The following is a 24,967-nucleotide window of genomic DNA, read 5'->3' on the forward strand; positions in this document are numbered from 1 at the left end:
TTTGTCAGTTCCAAAACCTAACAAAATGCCTAGTCAATCAGTTCCATAAACTGAGTAAACACACTCTAAAAATGCTGGGTGAATTATGGACAAACCCAGCTATCTGGGTGGTTTTATTTAACTCAACTATTGCTTCAAAATTACTACATTTTTTGCTTAAAATGAACCCAGGTTGGAATAGAGAGTTCACTTCAGTCAATCACAAACCTTTGTTACTCAGTTTTTTTTTTTTTTGCACTCTTCCTTCTTGATTTCTTAACGTTCATCTCCTGTCCTCTTACATCAAAATTCACTGCAATGGATCAAATTTCTCCAAATCTGTTTCAGTGAAGCAACAAACTCACCTACACTCATCAGACGACCTCTTCACTGTAGAAAACAATATTACAGATAGATGACTCTTGCTTTTAAGTTGAAAACATCTGTTTTTCATTTAGTTGTGATGTTTTTATCAGCTGTTTTCCTCTCAATATGATGGCACCCATTCACTGTAGTTGATCAAATTTTAAATCTGTTTCAATGAAGAAACAAACTCACCTACATTCTAGATGACCTGAGTGTGAGTACATTTTCATTTGTGGGTGAGCTGTTCCTTTAAGTTGCATAGACAACTTTACGTTACAGACAACTTAATATCTGCAGTTGTATCTAAACATCCCTCACATACAAATGTGATCATTTTTTCAATCTTATTGGCTCCTCATTAGACAGCCACCGTAAATAGGAGCGAAATTTGGACGCTGTAAGAAATTCTAAAATTCAACGCAAAAACAAGTATTTAGCCACCAGTGAGCATGTCAGTGTCACATCAAAAGACTGACGATTCTGACCTACAACAAGAAATTTTGGACATTTCCTAAAATTTGTCTTAGACAGCAAAACATTATTATTCAGCAGGTTTAAGAGACGCAGCAGCGCTCCCTTGTGTCAGTTCTAAAACCTACCAAAGTGCCAAGTCAATCAATGGATAAACATTTTTTTGATTTAAAATACTTCCACAAACTGAAAAAATGCAGTCTAAAAATGCCAGGTTAAAATCAACCCAGCACTGGGTGAAATATGGACAAACCCAGCAACTGGGTTGTTTAGAGCCAGCAGTTGGGTTAAATGTTTAATCCAGCCTTCTGGGTTGTTTTGTTTAACTTAACCATTATCATTATAAAATTAACATATTTCTTACTTAAATTTACCCAAAATAGGTTGGAATAGAGGGTTTGCACTTATGTCACGATTTGGTCAGTTATGGATGCTCGGCCATATAGGACAACACTCGAATGTAAAAAAAAAAAAAAGTGTAAATAGCATGGTTAATATCGTACCACTGAATATGTTGTTCTGCTAATTTATGCTGTCTAAACCATGGAAAAAATGTGTGGAAACTGCTAAATCATATAGACAAGGACTTAGCAGGAAAGGATGCAATATTTTGACAAATTAAAGTCAATAGGTGGTAAAGATATATACGAGCAGTATTAAGATATTAGCCTAATATTTCATCTACCTCACCGGAAATTAAAGGAACAAACACGAACGTTGTCAAGATTCTTGCCCGGGAAATCCTGGTTTAGTTTGGCCAAGCACAAACACCTTTTATTGCTCAGTTTTTTTTTTTTTTTTTTTTTTTTTTTTTTTATTATTCTCCTTGATTTGTTTTACCTTTTGGCAGTCTATAGTACTCCAAATGTTTTTCCCAAGTCCGACCGATTAGTACAACCCAAGACATAACACTAATTGATAATTTTCAGCAGCAATATTCAGCAAAATATGCACGTTTTGCTCGGTTCCGAGGAATTGTTTACATTCAGTGCCGCCAATATGGCCAACTGATGACGCGTTGTGCATATATAACATCAGAATTATATCATGACTCTAAATCGAATCTACATGAAACTATAATATTTTAACAGTGGCACTTGATTGGCAACGCTCATGTATAATACACACTACAACAAACTCAATTATTTACTAAGTGTGCTCTCCTGAAAAGCATTGAGTTCAAAATTAAATGTAGCACAGATATTAGCCTCTCTCGTAATTTGCTGTTCTGTAATGGGTATCTGCAGGTGCAGCTCTTTAACATAATTGGCATATTATGCCGGAAGCTAATTAACTGTAGGCGTGACGAGCAATTTACATCCTCTCACCACCTGAACCCAGCGTCTTCTCTGGCCAGGTGTTTTGCAAATTTCAAAAGTGCATTTTGCTGTAGATTGGGTGCAAGTATGGCTGAATCTACAGAAAAGATCAATAAATAGCAATAACAAATAGGTTGAGTTTGGGCCACTGCCTTGTTTGAGAGAAAATTCAATATAAAATGAGCTCAAATCATACAAAGATATGAATTATATTGCAAAGCTACCAGCATAAAGCAACCTGCAATGCAACAGAACAACATATCCAACTATATACTATTGTATATGCTGAGAACTGCTTTTTTTTCTATAATATGCAAAACAATATAAAATGTGCATCGGATTTAACGATGCAACCATTTTAAAACATGACCTGTATAGGTTTCAACTTCAACTGATTAAAATTAAAATGTTTTTTAAGTGTCTAACCTTGCCGTCCAAGCTTATAATTACGCAAAAATCACAGTTGATAATATTCATCACATTGGAAATGTAAATTCAAATCAATCTCATTCAGTGATCTCTTATTTTATAAACAAGGAAAAGAAAGCTAACCAAAATGTTACCTGCGTATTTCTTATCCTTTAGTTAACACATAAATAACTACAAACTAAAATCTGACACAAGAGACAGCCTATGCACTTATAAAGCAAAATAAATAGACTTACTGGATATCCTGAAGGCTGATCTGACTTCCGTCCACCACGCCAGATTGAGCGCAGACGCTTTCCAATTAGTGTAAACTTTTGTACACGTCATAAATGGCTGATGAAGGCCTGCTGGAAACCTGCCAAGCGGCAAACACATAATTGCGAAAACAAAATATTGCTCAGTGTTATTATTATACAAAAAAAAAATCCAGTATGTCCAATGAAGGAGCAAAAAAGAAAGGCAAAGCACCTGGGGACAAAAAGACGTCTAAACGGAAAGCAAAGAGAAGAGAAACTTATGCAGTGTATATCTACAAAGTTTTGAAACAGGTGAGTTTTCATAAATAATAAAGGTGATTAAAGAACGATTATAAAACTTTGATTCCGAGTGTACATTTCAAGTGGACGGTATGCGTTTGACGACGCGTACGATTGCGTTTGATTCGTGAATCATCATTTTGAATCGGATCTTTTCAAAGTATCGGTTGAAGTGATTCAAAGAACCGGTCTGAAAGAATCGCTTGAAAGTGGTTTTCGAGTTATTCCCTTTTTACTCTCTGAACCAAGAACCATTTGTTTCGGTTTTGGAACCATTGAATGACAATTTTGTCAGCACCCATGAGAAAACAAATCGTTTTTTTAAAAACATTAAATAACATTTTTATCCGATAAATGTAGATATACTTTTAATCTTAGGTTCTAAATGGCTTAATACAGTGAATTATTATACCTTTACTAATAGAATATATCCAAAAGACATAAACCGCGGCTTTAATTGAACATGTTGCTCAAGCACAAGCGTACTGTAAAAAACGCGGGCCTATCAGAACGCCCGTAGCATAGGTGATTACGTCATGACGTAAAAGAATCACTGAATCGTTTTTTGAACTGCTTCTTTGAAATTTGATTCGTTCTTTGAAAATCTTAAGTAGCTTATAGTTGTTAGTTCAATGAACTATATGACCTTTGTTGACTGAGCTGTCATGGTTTTTCCACTTTATTTCCTTTCCTTTATGTTATTGTATTTCAATGCAGTGCTGTTTCTTGTTGTTTTTCTTTCTTTCTTGCAAACAAAATGTGACCCTGTACCATAAAACCAGTAATAAGGGTCAATTGTTTTGAAATTGATTTATATGCATCTGAAAGCTGAATAAATAAACTTTCCATTGATTTATGGAAAAGGATTTGTTAGGATAGGAATATTTGGCTGAGATGCAACTCTTTTAAAAAATAAAATCTGGAATCTGAGGGTGCAAAAAAAAAAAAAAATATTGAGAAAAATTGCCTTTAAAGTTGTCTAAATGAAGTTCCTGGCAATGCATATTACTAATCAAAAATTAAGTTTTGATATATTTACTGTAGGAAATGTACAAAATATCTTCATGGAACATGATCTTTACTTAATATCTTTAAAAAAAATGTATAATTTGGACCAATACAATGTATTTTTGGCAATTGCTACAAATAAGACTTGTTTTGTGGGCCAGGGTCACATGATCTTAAAACTTTTAATCAAATAATTTGTTTTTTTATATGTGTGTATACATGTTCCTCTGTAGGTTCATCCTGATACTGGTATCTCCAGCAGGGCGATGAGCATCATGAACTCGTTCGTTAATGATGTGTTCGAGCGCATCGCTACTGAGGCGTCCCGACTGGCGCACTATAACAAGAGGTCGACCATCACGAGCAGAGAGGTGCAGACTGCAGTTCGGCTCCTGCTGCCTGGAGAACTCGCCAAACATGCTGTTTCAGAGGGCACTAAGGCCGTCACCAAATACACCAGCTCCAAGTGATCATCTGTGAGCTGTCCAAGAAACTGAGGAGCATTTCAACTAAAAAAAAAAAAAAAAAAGTCATGTAAACTGGGCCATGTTTGCAATCACTCTTCAATATTAATAAATGCACACAGAAAATTCGGTGCAAGTGTTCATTATCCTGATTATTAGAAAACGAGTGCAGAAGAACACAGCATAGAAGGGCAGAATGATATTGAATGACCATACCATATGTGACCCTGGACCACAAAACCAGTCATAAGGGTCAATTTTTGGGAATTGAGATTTATACATAATCTAAAATCTGAATAAATAAGCTTTGTTAGGATAGGCTGAGATACAATTTGAAAATCTAGAATCTGAGGTAATGTAAATGTAAAAAAAATGTAAATATTGAGAAAATCGCCTTGGCAATGCAATGCAAATTATTATTTAAAAAGTACGTTTTGATATACCTACGGTAGGAAATTTACAAAATATATCTTCATGGAACATGATCTTTACTCAATATCCTAATGATTTTTGGCATAAAAGAAAAAATGTTCATTTTGACCCATACAATGTATTGTTGACTATTGCTACAAATATATCTGTGCTACTTCTGACTGGTTTTGCGGTCCAGGGTCACATATGTACAATACTATGGTATATTTCCACAAACATTGGAGTGCCATTTTGATTTTTGCTATTAAAATATGACTATTTAAAAAATTTCAATGAAAAAAATTATAATGATTATCTGAATGTCATGAATTTAAATGTTAGTTGATGGATTAGATTCTTGATTTCAAATGTCTATTGAGGGTATAACTGGTTTAAATGTGACCAAGGAAAGTTTAAGTTTCTCCTTAAAGCTGCATTTTTGTATTGCTAAACTTCTGTAATTTAATAAAGGGAGTGTGACATTCAGTTTGGAGTGTGTAATATCTTGCAAATCAAGGCATGATTACTTCAGTTTGCCCTCTAGGGCAGTGAACCTGCATTTTCACAATCATGTGCTGAAATATTTCACACTGTAGTGTTGCATTATTGCCACTAGATGGAGTCATTTTAATACTATTGAGACTGGAGCAAGAATATTGCAGGAATATTCACAGAATCTCATAATACTGATTTTTTTTTTAAGGAGGTAGTGTGTGAAATAGTCACAAATTGGGTTGGAATGGAGCAACATTTTCATGCTTTTTTGCATGCACTGGGAAAAAACAGCATACATACATTTAACCCATGCATGTGCTAAAGTTGACTAGCAAATATGGTAAAGTCAACAGAACTCTCACAAAAGCTATAGAGAAGAATTTGTTTATTATATTAAAAAGTCTAAGGCTACTTGAAGATTACCAAGACATTAAAAGTTCCTAGAGACAGAGCTGGCAACCTTATTCCTTTTAAAGTGTGTGGTACCAGAAAACCTTAGAGGGTGTTGAACAAAAAAGCACAATATCATAAAATGTTTGATCAGAGCAACAGCGAAAAAACTTGAAATGTACAGCCAAAGACTTGTAAGATGATCCAACACAAGGAGGAAAAACATTTCAATGCAGTTTATAAGAAGAACACTAGACAAGTATGGCCTTTATGTTGGGGCATCTTGCTGAATACCACTCTTGACCAAGAAGAACAAAAAGGCAGACTTGAACATGCTAAAATTCATTTGGATTGAACTGTTGAGTTCTGGAAGAATGTTTTATGGAGTGACCAAACTAGACCTTTTTGGGCCTATGGATCAGCAGAATGTCTGGTGCAAAAAAGGAAAAGCTTATAAGCAGAAAAACACCACCTCCATCATCAAGCATGGAGGTGGATCAGTCCTGTTATGGGGTTGTTTTACTGTAGCCGGAAGTGGAAAACCTGACTGTATGAAGGATATCATGGATTCTTGAAAGTATCAGGCCATTTTGGCAAGAATTGTGATGTCTTTGGTGCAATGACTGAAGCTGATGATCAATGGACTTTACTGCAGGACAATCATCCCAAAGTAAACATCGAAATCTACTTATGTTTGGTTCAGGGATCAGTCATAGAATGTTCTTGAGCGGCCAGTTCAGTCTTCAGATTTAATTCTCAATTAAAATATTTGGTTGAATTTGAAAAAAGCAGTGGCAATGTGAAAACCAAAGATTCTCAGTTATCTAAAAGCTTTTTCATGGGCCAAGATTGCAGTAGAGAAGTGACAGAAGCTTCTAAGCACTTCCAAGCAACATTTATTGGTGGTTTTAAAGAATAAAAGATTCTGCACCAAATTTTACTCTTGAGGGTTGAATCATTTTGAAAATAAGAGACAATTTAATTTTTTTCATTGTTCATCAACATACGTTCTCAGAATTGCTCAAACACTTTGCACAAAATTTTGTTCTCTGCAGTTAAATGTCTTGCAGGTCTAATTTCGATTGCAACTGTAGAGAACAAAATTACAATAAAATAGATTTTGTTCATTTGTATATTCTCATTACGAATGAATCCTTATTATTTAAAAATATGGTATATTATAATGTATATATCATATATTGTAATATATAATATTTTTGTAAAATATGGCTTTTTTGGTTGGTTTTTAAATAATCTGTCAGCGCTAAATTGCACTGTTTTAATATATTTTATTATTACTGTTTAAAATTGAGAGAAATTCATGTTAAATATAATAATAAAAGATTTTATATAATATAAAAGCTAAATAAATAAGCTTTCCATTGATGTATGGTTTGTTAGGACAGGGACAATATTTGGCCAGAATTTGAGGATCTGGAATCTGAGGGTGCAAAAAAAAAATATATTGAGAAAATCACCTTTAAAGTTGTCTAAATTAAGTTCTTAGCAATGCATATTACTAATCAAAAATTAAGTTCTGATATATTTATGGTAGAAATGTACAAAAAATCTTCATGGATTATCCTAATGATTTTTGGCATAAAAAATATATGCATCGATAATTTCGACTGTATGTACTGTTGCCTATTGCTATGAATATACCCGTGCTACTTAAGACTGGTTTTGTGGTCCAGGGTCACATATACGGAAAATCTGCAGGACTGTTTCTACAAAGCAATCACACTTGCCTAAGGTGTCTAGCAAATTGTAATTAATAACTTTTAAATAAATGCTGACAAATTTTCAATTTTGGTGGAGTAATTGGATTCTCCAACATGACGCCCTGTCTCTGCGAAGCTTATTTATGGACATGAAACGATATTTATGGTGAAAGACACAAAGCTCCGGGTCACATGCCTTGTGAGAGATGCATGCGGAATATGAAGCTTTAAACACAATTTTATTTTCATATTTAAAATGCTGAAATAATAACTTGTCCATTTTACAGTCTAGTAGCTGACCAATGAAGTATTTCACAGGGGGAAGCTTTGGTGAAAACAAATCACGCGTTGTCCTTCATTAATCAGGGAAGTCTGAGGAATACTGGGCCCCGACATGGTGTTTCGTATTCCCAGCCCTCCCTCTCTGGCTCCTACGATAAGCCTTACTGATGATCTTATATATGCTAATGATGGCATGTCTATGGACATATTACAGCGAGGGTGATGGTGTCATTAATGACAACGTCTTAAGCGTTATCGTCATCATCACCATGTTCCCCTTGATCTTGCGGTTCCCTCATAGATCCCCATGCGCTCATTTCATTTCTGCACACACAATCTCTCTCTCCCTCTCCCTCTCTCTCTCTCTTTTGGGTGGTATAAGCACATTACGGATGGGGACATTAGTAACTAATGCAGGCGCTGGGCCCCGCATTGTTTTGGTGCACAAGTACATCATTAGAAAATGTTCTACTTGGCAGGGAAGCGTGTATTAACTCGGCTCGCAATAAAATGAGGTTGTGATCAATTGTTAAAGTTATCGAGAGCTATTAGGTTGAAATATGAACCTCTCAATTGCCATAATGAAGAGGGTGCCCGATCGTACACAATCAACAGAGCAACATCCACCGTGCGTTGCGCGTTCCGGGCGCTCGAAACAACGACAGAAAGCAATTTTGCAGAAAGAAAATGCAAGCGCGTCGCCCTAACCTCATTACAAATTTCACCTCATTACTAAATTTCAATAATCTACTCAAAACGTTAGGACCAACCAGCTATAAAACAGAAATGCGAGCTTTTTTTGAGCAACGGGACAATGCGGCTATCATAAACGCCAGTCTCGTGAAGAATTACGTTTCATAATGCCAGCGAACTTTTGATGGCGGCGCCAATGTTGACTCACGATTTTGGCAAACTCGCTTCATAAATTAATTTCATATAATATTCTCTACTGAGGCATATTGATGAGTCTTAGCCTCGGAAATTCAATTAATCCCCCAAAGTTAATGTTTTGGAACTGAACAGAGCCCAATCTTGAGGACAGCTATGGAAGACACTGTCTGGTACCACATTAAAGTTGCTGTTGTATTGTTAGATCAACTACAGCACCTTCTTTTAGGACCTATACATGATGGAACAATGCAGAATAATGGCTTTTTAAATCATTTTAAAACTGTTTAAGAATATATTGATGGTTGTTAATACACTACTGTTCATAAGTTTGAGGTTAGTGACTTTTTCGTAACAAACTGATACTTTTGTTCAACAAGGATGCATTAAATTGATCAAAGGTGACAGTAAAGACATTTACAGTGTTACTAAAGATTTCAAATTTTAAATAAACGCTGTTCTTTTGAGCTTTCTCATTCAAACAATGTTGAAAAAAGTATTAGTATTCACAAAAAAGCAAATCAGCATATTAGAATGATTTCTAAAGGATACACTGGAGTACTGATGCTGAAAATTCAGCTTTTCCATCTCAGAAATAAATTACATTTTAAAACATATTGGACTAGAAAACAGTTATTTTAATTTGCAATAATATTTCACAATTTTACTAATTTTACTGTATTTTTAAACTAATAAATGCAGCCTTGGTGATCATAAGAGGGTTTTTTTTTTTTTTCAAAAATGTTAAATCTTACCGACCTCAGATTTTTTAACAGAACTGTATCTTTGTGTAATAACTATTAGCCGTCCCTAAGTAAGTTTCATGCAGACATGAGTTTTAAACAATGAGGAACCACCAGGTTATTCATTGAGAAAAGTTTATGGTCATTTGTGAGCCTTAATAAGCACGTAGCAAGTAGCCAAAAATACATACATTCAAATGATCGATTTTTCTTTTATGCAAAATCATTAGGACATTAAGTAAACATCATGTTCCATGAAGATATTTTATAAATTTCCTAACGTAAATATATCAGAACTTAATTTCTGATTAGTAATATGCATTGCTAAGAACTTCATTTGGACAACTTTAAATGCGATTTTTTTGTGCACCCTCAGATTCCAGATTTTTAAATCTGGCCAAATATGGAAAGCTTATTTATTCAGCTTTCAGAAGACGTCAGATCTCAATTTCACAAAACTGACCCTTATGACTGGTTTTGTGGTTCTGGCTCACATTTATGAGCGTGAAGGACTAACTATTAATGCATTTGCACCTCTAGGACCAGCAATTCTTGATTCTGGACATTTTTGACAGATTTCTCTCGCGAGCCTCAGTAGAAGCTCATCCAGGCCTCAAAATAGGATCATCTGCCTTAGGTAAGTGACTAGATACTCCTGAATGGAGATCACTGGATGTTCACTTTACTGCACAAGCCACAAACCAGTAACGTAGAAGGCTTCATGATGTTTTTTGCTATCTCTTCATCTCATTCCACCATTCTGGATCTTCTCGTTCAACGCTCGCAGCACCATTTAGACAGCATTCAAACAGCTCATAATCATGTTGGTTATTCCTCGAAAAATATTCATCGTTATCAATTAGTTTCAACCAATTAGCTTGCCTTTCTAATTCTTGGTCTGCTCTTTGTTCCTGTAATTAGCAAATTCATTAGTAGCGTCTAGTGTAGAGTAGATGTTTCAGCAATGTACTCTTATGATTTTAACATGAGGCGCAGCGGTGATGGCAGTATTAAGTGGGAGATAATCAGCAGGAACTAATTGTCTAATTGCACTGATGAAGGTTACGATCATTAGCCCGTTCTGGAAGTCCGGTCGTCAGCGGCGAGCGGCTGTCTGACCGGACCATCCTAACCCTACAGATGGCCTCACTGTTAAGCTCACGGCAGGACAAAATGACAGACATCTTCTATCCACGGGGAGCAAGACAAACGAGTGTGTGAGTCTGCGTACGTGCGTATGTATATGCGTGTTGCGTGTGTGTGTTGTCCGCAGGGAGTAAGACGAACGAGTCGAGGGAGTGCTGATTCAATGCACTTCTTTCTTTTTCTTGCTTGAGAAAGTCCCTGCCTCCACAAAAATTGAATGTCCACCATTTGAGAAATGAATTCATGGAAGTCACTGTCTTTTTTCCCCATTAGTAAGTGTTTAGTTCAACGTTTTAAATAATTGCGTTACAAGGAATGATATTTAAAATACATTTGGGAGGCAATGGGGCGGGAAAGTGCCTACATGTTTTGCTGATGATACCCGGGCCATTTGGAAGACATCAAAGTAGTGAGGAGGTAGCCCAGATGCATATTATAAACTCATTATGTGTATCATTTAAAAGGATGTACTCCAGCAGCAAAACAATCTTCCCATTCTCTGCCTCGCCTGTAATGTGTGTTCGCAAAGTCGCAACTTTTTGATGCCTTCAGTCAATGTGACAGCTATTACTGCATGGCAAAATGGAATAAATGTCATTTGTATTCCTATTGGCAGGGTCATTAACATATGGATAAGACATCGCGAGTCAGTGTCTTTAGAAGAAAACGAGTCTCGAAATTTCTCCCAAAAAAAAAGAGATGGCTGATCGTCATTTAAGAAATTAGATTCGTAATTATTGCATTATGATGCATATTTTTATATTAAGGAAACATAAAAAAAGATAAACAGATTGAGTTGAGAATGCATTTTAAATTCAAATCCAGTTCCTGAATTTGAAGTGAACTGAAGTAGCAAACAGATGCAGAACTGCAATTTGAATTTGAATATACGGAAGCAGTATTCAAATAAATTTAAATTTAAAAAATAAAAAATATTATGTTATTTTTTATATTTCACATAAAAGGAGGGTTAGAACTTTTTAAATTGGAAGGTCAGGGTAAATTTAACTTATTTTGTCTTCTGGGGAACATAAGTATCTTCGGTAGCTTCTGAAGATCAGAAAAAATATGATATTGAGGCAAAATCTTAATGCATAATTTTTCCTTCTGGAGCATCAGTGAGCTTTTGACCTTCTGTAATAGTTGCATATAAGTCCCTCAGTTGTCCTCAGTGCAAAAAGATGGATCTCAAAATACATACAGTCATTGTTGGAAGGGGATCAAATAAACAAAAATGCTGAGAAACCAAAGAATTTCTGGGACATGGAGAATTTCTCTGAAGAACAGTAGGCAGTTTAACTGTTCAGGACAAAAAAGGGACTCGTGAGCAACTGTCACTAAAAAAAACACAGCTATGGATTATTCAGAATCAAGTGTGTGTGTGTGTGTGTGTGTGTGTGTGTGCCTGGTATTCATCACGTTGTGGGGACCAAATGTCCCCACAAGGATAGGAATACCAGTAGATTTTGACCTTGTGGGGACATTTCTCAGGTCCCCATGAGGAAACAGGCTTATAAATCATGCACAATGAGTTTTTTTGATGAAGTAAAAGTATGCACAATCTCCTGTGAGGGCTAGGTTTAGGTGTAGAGTAGGTGTAGGGCGATAGAAAGTACGGTTTGTACAGTATGAAAACCATTACGCCTATGGAATGTCCCCATAAAACATGTGTGTGTGTGTGTGTGTGTGTGTGTGTGTGTGTGTGTGTGTGTGTGTGTGTGTGTGTGTGTAAACTTTTGAACAGGGTCATTTTTCATAAATGTAACTATTATTTTCTCTTGTGAACTATATGTAAAGGTCTTTTATGTGAAATATCTTATTCAGGTCAGTACTAAATAAAAATACCATGCATTTTGTATGATTCCTCTTATTTTGGTCAAATAATTAACATTTTGCAGATTTTACAAGGTGTATGTAAACTTGTGACTTCAACTGAAGATAGATAGATTCTTATGCTCACCCAGGGCTGTATTTGTTTGATTAAAAATACAAAACAGTAATATTGTGAAATATTATTACAATTTAAAACAACTGTTTCTATGTTAATATATTTAAAAATGAACATTGCATCATTATTACTCCAGTCTTCAGTGTCACATCCTTCAGAAATCATTCTAATATGTGACCCTGGACCACAAAACCAGTCTTAAGTCGCTGGGGTTTATTTGTAGCAATAGCCAAAAATACATTGTATGGGTCAAAATTATTGGTTTTTCTTTTATGCCAAAAATCATTAGGAAATTAAGTAAAGATTATGTTCCATGAAGATTTTTTGTAAAATTCCTACTATAAATATATCAAAATGTAATTTTTGATTAGTAATATGCATTGTTAAGAACTTAATTTGAAGAAATTTAAAGGTGATTTTCTCAGCATTTTGATTTTTTTGCACCCTCAGATTCCAGATTTTCAAATAGTTGTATCTCGGCCAAATATTGTCCTATCCTAACAAACCATACATCAATAGAAAGCTTATTTATTGAGCTTTCATATGATGTATACATCTCAGTTTTGTAAAATTTAACCTTATGACTGGTTTTGTGGTCCAGGGTCACATATGTAGAATTGATAAAAAATGACAATTATTCAATTCTAAACTTTGCTCAACTCTGACAGATAAATATCTAAAGATTAAAAAGCAATGAAAAATCGAATTATTTTAATGAACTAATGAAAACCTAATGTAATTATGTGTATATGAAGCAACTAATAGTGTCAACATTACTCTGAAAATGCTAACAAGGTTTTCCGCAGAGCTGACCTACTGGTAAACGTCTATTATGATATAAATAGCAGGTCACTGTAGCAAACATGAAGTTATATCCCACCCATGTGACACTGTAAAAATAGTCAGGCGTGCACCTGGCCAAGTTCTTACTCGGATATCAAAACAAGCCCAGAGAGCAGAAGGCCATTTAAAAGATCCAGGCCTTTTAGTGTCTAGACCAAAAGGACAGTGTGAAGACATAGTCATGTCTAGAAGGAGTCTCATGTATAACCCTAGCTCTTTAGAGCAGGAAAGGCACCAGATGAGACTGGCTGCCCCGGTTCTCAGTGGCTACCTGCTGAGGAAAGAAGCCTGGGGCAGAGGAACGTCTTCAAGGCAGACCATGGTAAACCCTCCGATGGTGTGCCAGGACCCTGTCATCCAAAATGCCCTGTACACTGGAAACATACAAGCCGTGAAAGAGATCTTCTCCAAAGGCTTTCCTTCAGACCTGGTCATCCAACCTCAGGGAGGATCCATGCGCTGGAGAGCAAATGGAAAAGTTGCAGGTAAGAACTCAATTGTTTCGACTGTCATACTTGAACTGATTACCTCTCAGATCTATCTGGCCAGACAGCCTCAGGTTTCTGGACCTTTCTAAAGGTCATGCCAGGCTGGTTTAAAATAGCCTCAATCTAAAAACAGGCAACAGGCTAAGCAAACATATTCAGGGCAATCATCCATAACATTGTGCCCAGTCTTAAGACTAACCTAGGCAATCAAAGTAGAGGCTGGATTCACACCTGCTCCTTGGTTTACCTCACACATGGGGCCTAAGATTAAGTTTCGCAAACAAAAGAAATATCGCAGCGACGTTATTGCGACGGCTCAGGCGTCAGGACTTATCCTACAGTTCTGGAATGCACTTCTGGTCGGGGATGACCTCACTGTTATTAGCATCATTGATGACCCTGAATATGGTTATCTATTAGATGCCGTATATGACACCAGCAACATAGAGGAGTGGAAGAACTTCAGGTTCAACTACAGAGGGCTAAGTATGCTACGAGACTATGCTATGTTTCTGTGTTAAATATTTTTGATGCTTGTTCAGTTTACTTAAATAAAATAAGCTAAAGCAACAGAATTGCTGAATATTTTATCACAACTGAATTGCATTGTGATTCATCCAAATTCATTTGTGTAACAAATTGTGTTCTGACTACATTAATTATTTTTGTTGCATTAACTGGAACTACATAAGTGGCTTTAGGGGTGTATTACCATAAAATCATTGCCAAAAAAACCTTTTTGTCAATCAAAGTAAATTAAATTGTAACTTCTATCTACCAGTCAAAAGTTTTTGAACAGTAAGATTTTTAATGTTTCTATTTTTAAAGTCTCTTCTGCTCACCAAGCCTGCATTTATGTGAGCAAAAAAAGTAAATTTTTGAAAGATTTTTACTATTTAAAATAACTGTTTTCTATTTGAATATATTTTAAAATGTAATTTATTCCTGAGTTTTCAAAGCTGAATTTTTTAGCATTGTTTCTCATCACATGGTCCTTCAGAAAGCATTCTGATATTTTGATTTGCTCCTAAAAAAAAACATTTATTATTATTATGTTGAAAAAAGCTGAGTATATTTTTTTAGGTTTCTTTGATGAATAGGAATTTCAGAAGAACAGCATTTATCAGAATAATAATAAATGTCTTTATCATTACTTTTGATCAATTTAAAGCATCCTTGCTAAATAAAAGTATAAATTTCCAAAAAAGAAAAATATAAATAATATAATAATTAATAAAGTCTTTAGATCTTTCTATTCATCAAAGAATCCTGATTTTTTTTAACTGAACTTGTACTGTTTTAAATATTGATAATAAAAATAATAAACATTTTCTTGAACCACCAATCAGCATATTAGAATGATTTCTGAAGGATCATTTGACACTGAAGAGTAAAGAAGCTAAAAATTCTGCTTTTATCACAGAATAAATCACATTTGAAAACATATTCAAATAAAAAGCATAAAAAAATATTTCATAATATTACTGCTTTTGCTGTAATTTGGAACAAATAAATGCAGGCTTGATGAGCGAAAGAGAATTCCTTAAAAACATTATAAATGCTGTTGCTGTTTAAAAACTTTTAGTTGAGAAGATATTAAACCAGGGTGAAATCTCAAACCTGCAACCTAATGTTAGTTACTGGCACAGAATATAGAACATATAAATGGTGTGAAACAATGTTGAAATTGGTTGCCAATTTAAAATTGAATAATTTCTGTTTTCAAGTATCTTTTTTGTCATGCACGTTTAGTATTTTTACACATTCCCACGCACGTACACAAGCACTCAAACTTTTCACACTAGCACACTATCTTCATTTCCAGTACTTCCACGTCAGACTCACCTGCTGTCATAGTTATTTGTTCCCCTATGTGTTTCGGTTACACATAGATTGCTCTCTTCTTATTGCACCCACCCCGACTGTGTCTTAGAGGTTGTCCTGAGGTCTTTTTATGAGATTGTGTTTATGTTTGTTCCTATGAAACTTACTGATACTGATCATGAAAATGAGTATGTCATATGAGACAAATGCTGTTGCACTTTGAATATGACATTACAGTCACATTGCATTCTGAATGAAGAAAAACAACCACACATGGGTTGGATCTGATTTGGAAGAATGAGATTTCATATTCCCTACAAACAACTAAATTAAATGCAATTTAAAAGCTAATTGAAAATGCAAATTAAAGCAACTTAATTAAATGCAATACAAGTTGCTTTGGATATTTATAAGATTATTCAAGATTAAACGTCTACCAAATGTACTGTACAGTAATTAAGTTAGAAAATTTATATTTTTTTCAGCAAGGGCATATTAAATAGATTAAAATTGATTGTAAACACATTTACAACATTACAGACATTTTCTATATGAAATAAATGCTGTCCTTTTGAATTTTGCATTCAGCAATTCATCTATTTACCAAAGAATCCTAAAAAAATGTATCATGGTCAGCATATTAGTATTTCTGAAGGATCATGTGACAGTGAAGACTGGAGTAATGATGCTGAAAATCCAGCTTTGCATCACAGAAATAAATTTCAGTTTAAAATATATTTAAACAGAACACAGTTATTTCAAACTAATAATATTTCCCAATATTACTGCTTTTACTGTATTTTTGATCAATTAATTGCAGCTTTGGTTAGCATAAAAGTCATCAAGAGGCTTTTGTAAAAATGAGTTGAAAATGCACCAAAAAAGCAGATTTGTCGCTGCTCATTGGATCTTATCCACACAATCAGAGTTAAAATACATTAGATCTACAAACTGTCTAATACTGTTCATGATTTTGCATACATCTTGCAGAATCTGCAAAATGTTAATTATTTGACTAAAATAAGAGGGATCATACAAAATGCATTTTATTTTTGAGTACTGACCTGAATAACATAGTTCACACAAAAGGCATTTACATATAGTCAACAGGAGAAAAAGTAAAAGTTGAATTTATAAAAATGACCCTGTTCAAAAGTTTACATACACTTGATTCTTAATACTGTGTTGTTACCTAAATGATCCAGAGCTGTGTTTTTTTGTTTAGTGATGGTTGTTCATGAGCCCCTTGTTTGTCCTGAACAGTTAAACTGCTCGCTGTTCTTCAGAAAAATCTTTCAGGTCCCACAAATTATTTGGTTTTTCAGAATTTTTGTGTATTTGAACCCTTTCCAACAATGACTGTATGATTTTGAGATCCATCTTTTCACACTGAGGACAACTGAGGGACTCATATGCAACCATTACAGAAGGTTCAAACTCTCACTGATGCTTCAGAAGGAAACACAATGCATTAAGAGCCGGGGGTGAAAACTTTTGAACCGAATGAAGACGTGTAAATTTTTCTTATTTCTTCTAAATATCTTTTTTAGTACTGCTTTTCAGAAGCTACAGAGGATACTTACATGTTCCCCAGAAGACAAAATAAGTTACATTTACCCTAAATCCCTCAGTTGACCAGTTGGATCTAATAATCATACAGTCATTGTTGGAAAGGGTTCAAATACACAAAAATGTTGAAATACCAAAGAATTTGTGGGACCTGAAGGACTTTTCTGAAGAACAGCAAGCAGTTTAACTGTTTAGGACAAAGGGACTCGTGAACAAACTATCACTAAACAAAACAAAACAAAAAACACAGCTGTGGATAATTCAGGTAACAACACAGTATTAAGAATCAAGCGTATGTAAACTTTTGAACAGGGTCAAAATATTCAACTATTATTTTCTCTTGTAGACTATATGTAAATGTCTTTTATGTGAAATATCTTATTCAGGTCAGTACTAAATAAAAAATAACATGGATTTTGTTTGATCTCTCTTATTTTGCTAAAATAATTAACATTTTGAAGATTCTGCAAGGTATATGTAAATTTAGACTTCAACTGTAACTCTATAACTCTGCTCTTTTTCAGGACTGTGGTCATTGACGTACGAACAAGAGCTGACCACACCACTGCACATCACCGCTGGCCGGGGTTTCACCGAATGTCTGCGGCATCTTCTCCTACGGGGCGCTCGAGTGGACCTGGCACCTGGGGGCACCACCGCCCTGCATGAGGCCTGTGAGGAGTGCCAGCCTGACTGCGTCAAGCTGTTGCTGCAGTACGGAGCCAATCCCAACGCAACCAATGAAGACGGGCAGATGCCCCTGCACGTGTGCACTGAACACGATTCACTTGAGTAAGTGCTTGTTCAGTACAGTAATTACAGGAAATCCTGTGGTGAATTTGTGATTTCAAATTACAGTCAGATTGACACTTGAAATGAAGGTAAACTACTGGTCAAAAGTTTGGAGTAATTAGGAGAAAAAAGGCTCTTGTGCTCACCAAAGCTGCATTTATTTGATCAAAAATACAGTAAAAACAGTAATATTGTGAAATATTATTACAATTTTAAATAGTTGGCTTCTATTTGACTATATTTTAAAATGTAATTTATTTCTGTGATGGAAAAGTTGAATTTTCAGCATCATTACTTCAGTCTTCAGTGTCACACAATCCTTTAGAAATCATTCTAATATACAACAAATAAAAACTGAAAATAGTTGTGCTGCTTAATATTTTTGTGAAAAACCATGATACATTTTTTCAGGATGCTTTGATAAATAGAATGTTTCTTTTGTTTATTTCAAGCTTTTTATGACATTATAAATGTCTTTACTGTCACTTCTGATCAATTTAATGCGTCCTTCTTGAATAAATTAATTGATTTTCAGTTCGGAATTACAGTGTAACATGACTTTCCGCAAAAACATGAAGCAGCACAATGGTTTTCAAATTTAAAAATAATAAGAAATGTTTCTTACGCACTAAATCAGTATATTAGACTGACTTCTGAAGGATCATGTAACACAGAAGACTGGAATAAAGATGCTTAAAACTTAGAATCCATCACAGAAATAATAGTTGAATTTTTCATTCCCTGGCTCTTAATGCATGGTTTTCCCTTCTAGAGCATATAAACTATAACATGCATTTTGTATGATCCCTCTTATTTTGGTAAAATAATGAACATTTAATATATTCTGAAAGGGGGGTGCAAACTTTTGACCTCAACTGCAGCCAGACTTTTTTGCATGCTTTTCCAGGTGTGCCAAGCAACTGCTCGCATTTGGTGCTTCGATCAATGGTCAAAGCTTGGATGATAACGACACACCCCTTCATGTGGCGGCCCGTCATGGCCTTCCTGATCACGTGGAGCTCTACTTACGATACGGAGCTGCGCTTAACCTACAGAACGACGAAGGCAACACACCATTGAACGCCGCCTGCTCCCAGCCGCAGGACTGTACGTCTCTGGAGCGCTACAGCCGCGTTTGCCACATGCTGGTGGCTGCTGGGGCGGACATACATATCAGTGACGCGGACAAGCAGACTCCGCTGCACATGGCGTGTAAGAACGGCAACCCTGACGTGGTGGATCTACTGCTTAAGTATAAAGCCTTGGTCAACGAAATGGATTACGGTGGGGAGGCACCGATGCACAACATTCTGAAGGTGGTGGCCTACAAGACGGACCATGAGCCAGAGAGGATCGTACAAGCGCTTCTCAATTATGGATCCATCAGGGTGTGGCCTGGAGCTCTGCCCAAGGTCAGGATTGGATGAAAGAGTCTGTTACTAGGTGCTTTCCACTCAAAGTTAGAAAATGCTAATGCATAATTTGCATAACATATTTTTATATATATTTATCCATATTTTATCTTTAAAGGGATAGTTCACCCAACACTAAAAATTCTGTCATTAATTACTCACCCTTATGTCAATCCAAACCCATAAGACCATTGTTTGTCTTCGGAACACAAATTGAAAAATACTTTTTGTTGTGCAAAAAAAAAAAACTAAAAAAAGACATTCATTCCACAATTCTACAATTTATTCCACAATTCTCCACAATGAATGTCACATGGACTACTTTGTCAATGTTCTTGGTACCTTTGTGGACCTTGAACGTGGTAGGAGCCTTGCTGTCTATGCAGGGTCAGAAAGCTTTTGGATTTCATCAAAAATAAAATGTGTTGCACTCCACTTTTTTTGGAAATAGGCTCATTCTCCAACTCCCCCCGAGTTAATAAGTTGAGTTTTACCGTTTTGAAATCCATAGGACAAAAATCAAAACTTGTTGGTCTTTTTTTAACACGATGCTATTGGTCTAATAGGATTCAATGATTTATGCTAAGCTATGCTAAAAGTGATATCGCCAGAACAGGAGCTGAATGGATTTTAAAATGGTAAAACTCAACTTATTAACTCGGGGGGAGTTGGAGAATGAGCCTATTTCCAAAAAAAGTGCAGTGTTCCTTTAAGGGTTTGGAATGACATGAGGGTGAGTAATTTTTGGTTAAATTTGGGTGAACTATGCCTTTAATGTTCTGTTTCATTCTTATTTTGATTATTTGTTTAATGATCTCATTAGGACTTTTTAGGACTGGTTCCAAATTATATCTATATTCCTTTTCAGTATAAATTACATTTTACAATATATTCAAATAGAAATTAGTTGTTTTAAATTGTAATAATATTTCACAATTTTACTCAATTATTTATACATTTTTTTTCAGGCAGCCTTGCTAAGAGACTTCTCTCAAAACCATTTTGAAAAATCTTACCGAACTCAAACTTTGAATGGTAGTATATGCAATTTTTCTGATAAAATTACAGATATGGAAACAAAACGGCAACTCTACATTTGCATTTATTCAACTGTCAACAAATGAGTTCCCTATGATGATGCCATGCATAATACATAATATTTTACTAAATAATTTCATATAAAGTAGGAACTTTGAATCATTTTTGTATTTAAAATAAAGATTTTAAGTGCTTTTAAGTAAATATGTATTATTACCTGTGTACATCTCACTGGGTGCCGCCATGTTTGTGTGGTATCATACTCCGGTTGTGGAAGTCTGACGTACTTTTCCATGATGGAAATAAATTCTCATTTTCAAAGGTGAATGGAATTCAGCATTAGACCTAGAGAAAGATTTCAGTGATGACTGTTGAACTGGATGTTGATGTAAATGCAGAGAGAACTTAAAGGGCTAGTTCCCCCAGAAATGTTGTTCCTAACCCTTAAGACATTTTTTCATCTTCAGAACACAGATTAAGATGTTTTTAATGAAATCTAAGATCTTTCTGTGTCATGGTACTGTCGTGAACGTGCGTCAAAGACTGACAAATTGTTGAATAAAGTCATTATTTTTGTTTTCTTGGTGCACAAAAAGTATTCCAGTAGCTTCATAAAATTAAGGTTGAACCACTGATGTCACATGGATTATTTAACAATGTCTGTACTACCTTTCTGGGCCTTGAAAGTGTCAGTTGTGTTGCTTTCTATGCAGGGTCAGAAGATCTTAATTTGTGTTCTGAAGATAAACAAAAGTCTAACAGGGTTTGGAACGACATGAGGGTGAATAATTAATGACAGAATTTTCCTTTCTGAGTGAAATCTCCATTTAAGAATGAGTTGAATTGGAAACTAACCTTTGTGCCATTTGTAAGGAACAAACCCGCGTCTCAAGAAGGCATCCATCTGCGATCTGTAAATTACAGTTTTCTTTAGCACAGATATTTATTCTATTGAACTAATATACAAAAATAAATTAACCCAAAACCATGATTAAAGTTCACCGCAAGCAGCATATGATTCTTTAGTTGTCACAAATACAGAAGTAATCACTTTCAGATGGATTTAGCTCTGCCTTTCAAAAGCGCACAGTTAAAAACACTTGATATCACGCATCCAACGAGTCCCACTTGTGCCAAATAAATTGCCTGAGTCTTAACGAGGCAAATGTTAATAGGAGATTAATTAGCAGTAATTGCAGAAATTCCCCACAATCCCCCAGAGGGGGGCCCAATCTGTTCATCAGCCCAAGTAGTTAATTATTCCATGCAATGTTCCCCCAAAAATACAACTTTACACCTTTGACCTCCACAACACAGGTGGGGCTATTGCGCCAGGTGGAAACTGACAAAAAGCTGCTCATCTATGACCGCCTTCCCTCCACTGTTTGTTATTGCCAAAGACACAGGATGGCGTTTCTTTAGCATTTAGTTTAGTAAAGAAAGATCTGATTCACAATCTAATCAGTTTAATCAGATATTTTTATTTATGCATTAAATTGATTAACAATAGAGACATTCAAACAATGCTCTTATCTTGAACTTTCTATAGGAATACTAAAAAAAAGGTATCAGTTTGAGTAAAAATATGAAGCAGCACAACTGTTTTTAACATTGATAATAATAAGAAATGTTTCTCGAACCGCAAATCAGCATATTAGAATGATTTCTGAAGGATCATGTGACACTGAAGACTGGAGTAAATTCAGCTTTGCATCACAAAAATAAATTACATTTTAAAATATATTCAAAAAGAAAACAGTTATTTTAATTTGCAATAATATTTAATAGTATTACTGTTTTTACAGTATTTTGAATTAGGTAAATGCACCCATGATCTGCTAAAGATTGAAGTAATGATGCTAAAAAATCAGTTTTGCATCACAGGAATAAATTTCAGTTTAAAATATAATTTATTTATTTAAAAAAAAATCATGTTTTAAAACATATTTTATCTTTTTTTACGTGATCAGAAGACTTGATTCATATTTGTTCCTGTTTGTTTTTTCGTGTAATAGCTTATTCTCTAATATATCTGACGCAGGTGTTGAAATATTGTTGCACATCTCCAAGAACAATAGAAGTGCTCTTCAACGCATATGACCGCCTCAAAATCACTGAAGCCTGGGTAGAAGCTGTACCTCCTGAGGTGTTTCAGGTCAGATGATGTTAAGCTTTTAATTTTTTCTTAAATATAATGTGTTACATATTCAAATAAATGCTAAAATGCAAGTTTAAAATAAGAAGCACCTAAAGAATTCAAAATAATCTCACAATAGCAGATAAAATAAACAAAATATCTTGTTTTCACACAGAAACATCGGGAATTCTACGAATCCCTATTTGCACTGATGCAAACTCCTCGAACTCTACAGCATCTGGCTCGTCACAGACTCCGAACGTTTCTGGAAGGTCGCTTGGACAGGGTGGTCCCTAAACTGGGTCTGCCAACCTTTCTTAAAAATTACCTAATGCTGGCATTCAGAGACTATATGCACTGAGAGAGACCACAAACGTGTCCCTGTACAACATACAGTATAAGCATGCATTGATTAAGTTTTGTACCATGAAGTTTTCGAGTTTTGTTTTATTCTTCTTCACTGAAGTTGTTGCAATCAGGTGGCAGTTTTATAAGGAATCATTTAATGAAGGTACAGCATAATGCCAATCTTTAATGTAAAATGTGTTTTATTATTACTGATAAATATTATACTGCATTAGGAAAGAAGATAAAAGGTTGTTTATGAAGAATAAAACAAGAAAGTTCATAACACACATTCGTTATTAAATTAACTACCACAGTGGGGCGCCATGGAGCTCAAGTGGAATCTGAATTCCTATTGAATGTTCTCAAATCACTGATAGGATTCAATACAAAACTGACAGATTTTGAATGGAAAATATTTTAAAGTAACATTCTGAATGCTTTAATGTTTTCATTTTTAAATAAAAATGTTCAAATGTATTAGTATTGGTGTAACTAATTAATTTCAGCTGATTTCCCTAATTCTCGTAAGAATAAATATATGTACTATATTCAAAACTTTGATTAGTGGGCCAGCTACAAATGCATTTAATCTGTTTAAACACTAAACTGAATTAAAGAAAATGCATCTTTCTTTATTTCAGGAACGCAAGGTTCTATTATTCTCTTATATTATTCCTTATTTTATCAAATTGTCAGTCTTTAAGTGCTTGCTTTGATTGATTTGCTTGTCTACACTGAGATTTTCTTTGTTTTTACGTCATATTTTATATTAACAGAGAACAACAGAAAATCTAAAACGTTACAATTAAGTGATTTGATAAAGGTCAAGACTGGGCAAAATGGTGTCCATTACATAAGCGCCAATGAATGGCGATTTAAGTACACAGCAGTTTAGATCATGATTGTGTAGATTTTTTATCAAAATTACTGATTACATTATTTTCAAACTGTTAAGCTCCACTAGTGAGCATCGTGTCCATTTTTGTTACAGGTCATTATCAAGTCATAAAGACAAGAGAATGAGATGAGTTATGTGGACATATTATGATTATGATTTTGTTATGCACTTGAATGATAACCAGAGCTGGGTAGATCCTTACAAATTGTAATTCATTACAGATTCCAAATTACATAACAAAAATTATAGTTAGTAACGTAATCCATTATATTACACATTTTAGGTAATATAATCAGATTACTTTTAGATTACTTTTGACTTACTCATTCTGCACATTAATTTAATTTAGATAATGTTGTGCCATACTGACATAAATATACAAAGAGTAAGAAAATATATTACATCTGATGAAAATAACAACATTAAGTGCATTAAACATTAAATATGACCCTAGCGCGGGTATATTTGTAGCAATAGCCAACAATACATTGTATGAGTCAAAAACATTAATTTTTCTTTTATGCCAAAATCATTATTATTAAGTAATATTGAGTAAAGATCATGTTCCATGAAAATATTTTGTCAATTTCCTACCATAAATATATCAAAACTTAATATTTGATTAGTAATATGCATACTTAATTTGGACAACTTTAAAGGCGATTTTCTCAATATTTAGATTTTTGCACCCTCATATTTTTAAATAGCTATATCTTGGCCAAATATTGTCCTATGTTAACAAACCAGATATCAAAGCTGTCCAGTACATCACACTTTGGTCAAAATTGACCCTTATGACTGGTTTTGTGGACCAGAGTCACATATTATATCAAGATTTAATGAAAAGCTAATAATTAATACAACTATTCAAAAAAATGTTAAATTAAGATAAATCATTTTAAAATCAATCAAAGTAAAAAAACTTACTAAAAAACATAAAATATATTATGTGTTTACCCACATGTAATGTGACTATAACCAACTTCAAAGAACTAATGAACATGCAAATGTGATACATTATT

The 24,967-nt window shown here is 34.6% G+C and overlaps 2 protein-coding genes across 3 annotated transcripts; both read left to right on the forward strand.

Annotated features, from left to right (window-relative positions):
• The first annotated feature begins 2,995 nt into the window (after positions 1-2,995).
• h2bk1 (H2B.K variant histone 1) lies at positions 2,996-4,578 on the forward strand. The gene is made up of 2 exons (XM_073831235.1): positions 2,996-3,112; positions 4,342-4,578. The coding sequence occupies exons 1-2, from the start codon at positions 2,996-2,998 to the stop codon at positions 4,576-4,578; spliced, it is 354 nt and encodes a 117-aa protein (XP_073687336.1).
• A 9,039-nt stretch (positions 4,579-13,617) lies between these two features.
• Positions 13,618-23,584, forward strand: asb10 (ankyrin repeat and SOCS box containing 10). 2 transcript variants are annotated; one of them, XM_073831208.1, is made up of 5 exons: positions 13,618-13,924; positions 17,845-18,112; positions 19,020-19,524; positions 22,604-22,717; positions 22,875-23,584. In XM_073831208.1, the coding sequence occupies exons 1-5, from the start codon at positions 13,621-13,623 to the stop codon at positions 23,058-23,060; spliced, it is 1,377 nt and encodes a 458-aa protein (XP_073687309.1). In that variant the 5' UTR covers positions 13,618-13,620; the 3' UTR covers positions 23,061-23,584. The 2 variants fall into 2 exon arrangements, with proteins under 2 accessions (XP_073687309.1, XP_073687310.1); XM_073831209.1 differs by lacking the exon at positions 13,618-13,924 and adding an exon at positions 14,141-14,413.
• The last annotated feature ends 1,383 nt before the right edge of the window (positions 23,585-24,967 follow it).

This window comes from Garra rufa, chromosome 24, assembly GCF_049309525.1.
Source record: "Garra rufa chromosome 24, GarRuf1.0, whole genome shotgun sequence".
Taxonomy (NCBI): Eukaryota; Metazoa; Chordata; class Actinopteri; order Cypriniformes; family Cyprinidae; genus Garra; species Garra rufa.